This window comes from Oncorhynchus nerka, linkage group LG14 (assembly GCF_034236695.1).
Source record: "Oncorhynchus nerka isolate Pitt River linkage group LG14, Oner_Uvic_2.0, whole genome shotgun sequence".
NCBI lineage: Eukaryota > Metazoa > Chordata > Actinopteri > Salmoniformes > Salmonidae > Oncorhynchus > Oncorhynchus nerka.
In genome coordinates, this window is record NC_088409.1 from 91,781,721 (window position 1) to 91,784,220 (window position 2,500).

The 2,500-nt window shown below is 43.4% G+C and overlaps 1 protein-coding gene across 3 annotated transcripts in view; it reads left to right on the forward strand.

The window, feature by feature from the left end:
- The window catches only part of si (sucrase-isomaltase), a 115,677-nt gene that overhangs the window by 112,361 nt on the left and 816 nt on the right, over nucleotides 1-2,500 (forward strand). For all 3 annotated transcript variants that reach the window (XM_065000538.1, XM_065000539.1, XM_065000540.1), the window contains exon 47: nucleotides 789-959. In XM_065000538.1, the coding sequence (XP_064856610.1) occupies nucleotides 789-959 (171 nt within the window). The remainder of the gene's footprint in view (nucleotides 1-788; nucleotides 960-2,500) is intronic.

Sequence of the window (2,500 nt, forward strand, 5' to 3'; positions counted from 1 at the left end):
TCAATCACCATGATAGACTGTTTACATGTACCATCAATCACCATGATAGACTGTGTACAGGGACTGTCAATCACCATGATAGACTGTTTACATGTACCATCAATCACCATGATAGACTGTTTACATGTTCTGTCAATCACCATGATAGACTGTTTACATGTACCATCAATCACCATGATAGACTGTTTACATGTACCATCAATCACCATGATAGACTGTTTACATGTACCATCAATCACCATGATAGACTGTTTACATGTACCATCAATCACCATGATAGACTGTTTACATGTTCTGTCAATCACCATGATAGACTGTTTACATGTACCATCAATCACCATGATAGACTGTTTACATGTACCATCAATCACCATGATATTCTGTTTACATGTACCATCAATCACCATGATAGACTGTTTACATGTACCATCAATCACCATGATAGACTGTTTACATGTACCATCAATCACCATGATAGACTGTTTACATGTTCCATCAATCACCATGATAGACTGTTTACATGTACCATCAATCACCATGATAGACTGTTTACATGTACCATCAATCACCATGATAGACTGTTTACATGTACCATCAATCACCATGATAGACTGTTTACATGTACCATCAATCACCATGATAGACTGTTTACATGTACCATCAATCACCATGATAGACTGTTTACATGTACCATCAATCACCATGATAGACTGTTTACATGTACCATCAATCACCATGATAGACTTCTTTGACCTTCCTCTCCTGTCTCCTGTCTCCTGTCTCCGCAGAACACCCTTTCCTGCCATGTGATGGTCAATGGTCTGCCTGAGGCTGAGAGGCTGACCCTGGGTGTGGTGAACGTGTGGGGGGTTGGCAGCGTTTCTGTCACAGAGGTCACCCTGCGAGATTTATCAGGCTCAGTAAAACAGGTCACCTTTCAACACAACACCAGCACTAAGGTGAGACACACACACTACACCACAACACACAACACCTTAATCACAACACAACACACGCATTCCCTACCACAACACACCACAACAACACACTACACCACAACACACTAGACCACAACACACGCATGCCATACCTCAACACAACTCAACAAAACAAAACATAACACACCACACCTCATCACACCACAACACACACATTCTCTACCACACCACAACTCAACAATACACCACAACAACACACTACACCACAACACACAACACCTTAATCACAACACAACACACGGATTCCCTACCACAACACACCACACCACAGCACACACATTCTCTACCAAACCACAACTCAACACACCACAACAACACATTACACCACCAAACACGCATGCCATACCACAACACAACACAACACACCCCACCAAAACACAACAGAACACAGCACAACACACTCAGAACACACTCCGAACACACTCAGAACACACTCAGATCAAACAAGCAGAGCAGAACTGATAAAGAAGAGCATGTCTATTCAGAGGTTCTACTCTACCCCAGTTAGTCTTTGACATTGGGCCAAGCACATTGTGCCACAGGCTGTCTTACAACAGTGGCTAGACTGTAGGCTTAGAATTGTCCCCACAGCGGATGGGTGATGATCTGCCAGAACAAGATGTCTGCCATGACTCATTATCTAATAGCTGTAATCAGGGAGGTCACCTTGTGGTTCCTTTGTCATAAACATGAGCTACGAGCAGGAAGAGCAGCCAGATGAAGTGACACAGAGAGTACAGGAAGTGTAAGACAACACTAATCAACAGTGGAGGAGATGGATGGCAATAGTAAGGCAGGAGTAACGGATGGTTAGAGGACACATTTGCAAGATTACATTTTGTCTGCATCCTCATTTACCCTGTGATGAAGTGTCTTCATCCGGAGGTACAGTATACTGTATTTACTCTGACTATCAACGCCTTGTAACCGATAGCAACACACTCCATCAATAATCATTAGAGAGGGAACATAGGAGACTGAGATGAATCCCAGGTGGTGGAGGGAAAGACACAGGGATGCAGTCGTCATGTATTTAAATACATGGTATTCTAGCAGCAGCCCCTCCATACATCTCCTTCAGTTCTTTCCACACTGGATAACAAGTTCAAATAACAGGCTGTTCCATCTCTCGTTCACCATGTTAGTGTCTGGCTGCTGCTACACACACACACACACACACACACACACACACACACACACACACACACACACACACACACACACACACACACACACACACACACACACACACACACACACACAAAGCACACCCACACACAAAGCACACACACACACAAACACTCCTATGTACAGTTGAGGTCAGAGGTTTACATAGACTTAGGTTGTGTGTGTAAGTGTGTGTGTTTCGATGATGTGTGTTTGTGTGTGTGTGTTTACATGCTATGTCCGTGTGTTTACATTATGTGTTTTTGTGTGTATGTGTGTGTGTGTGTGTGTGTGTGTGTGTGTGTGTGTTTGTTTACATGCTGTGTGTGTCTGTG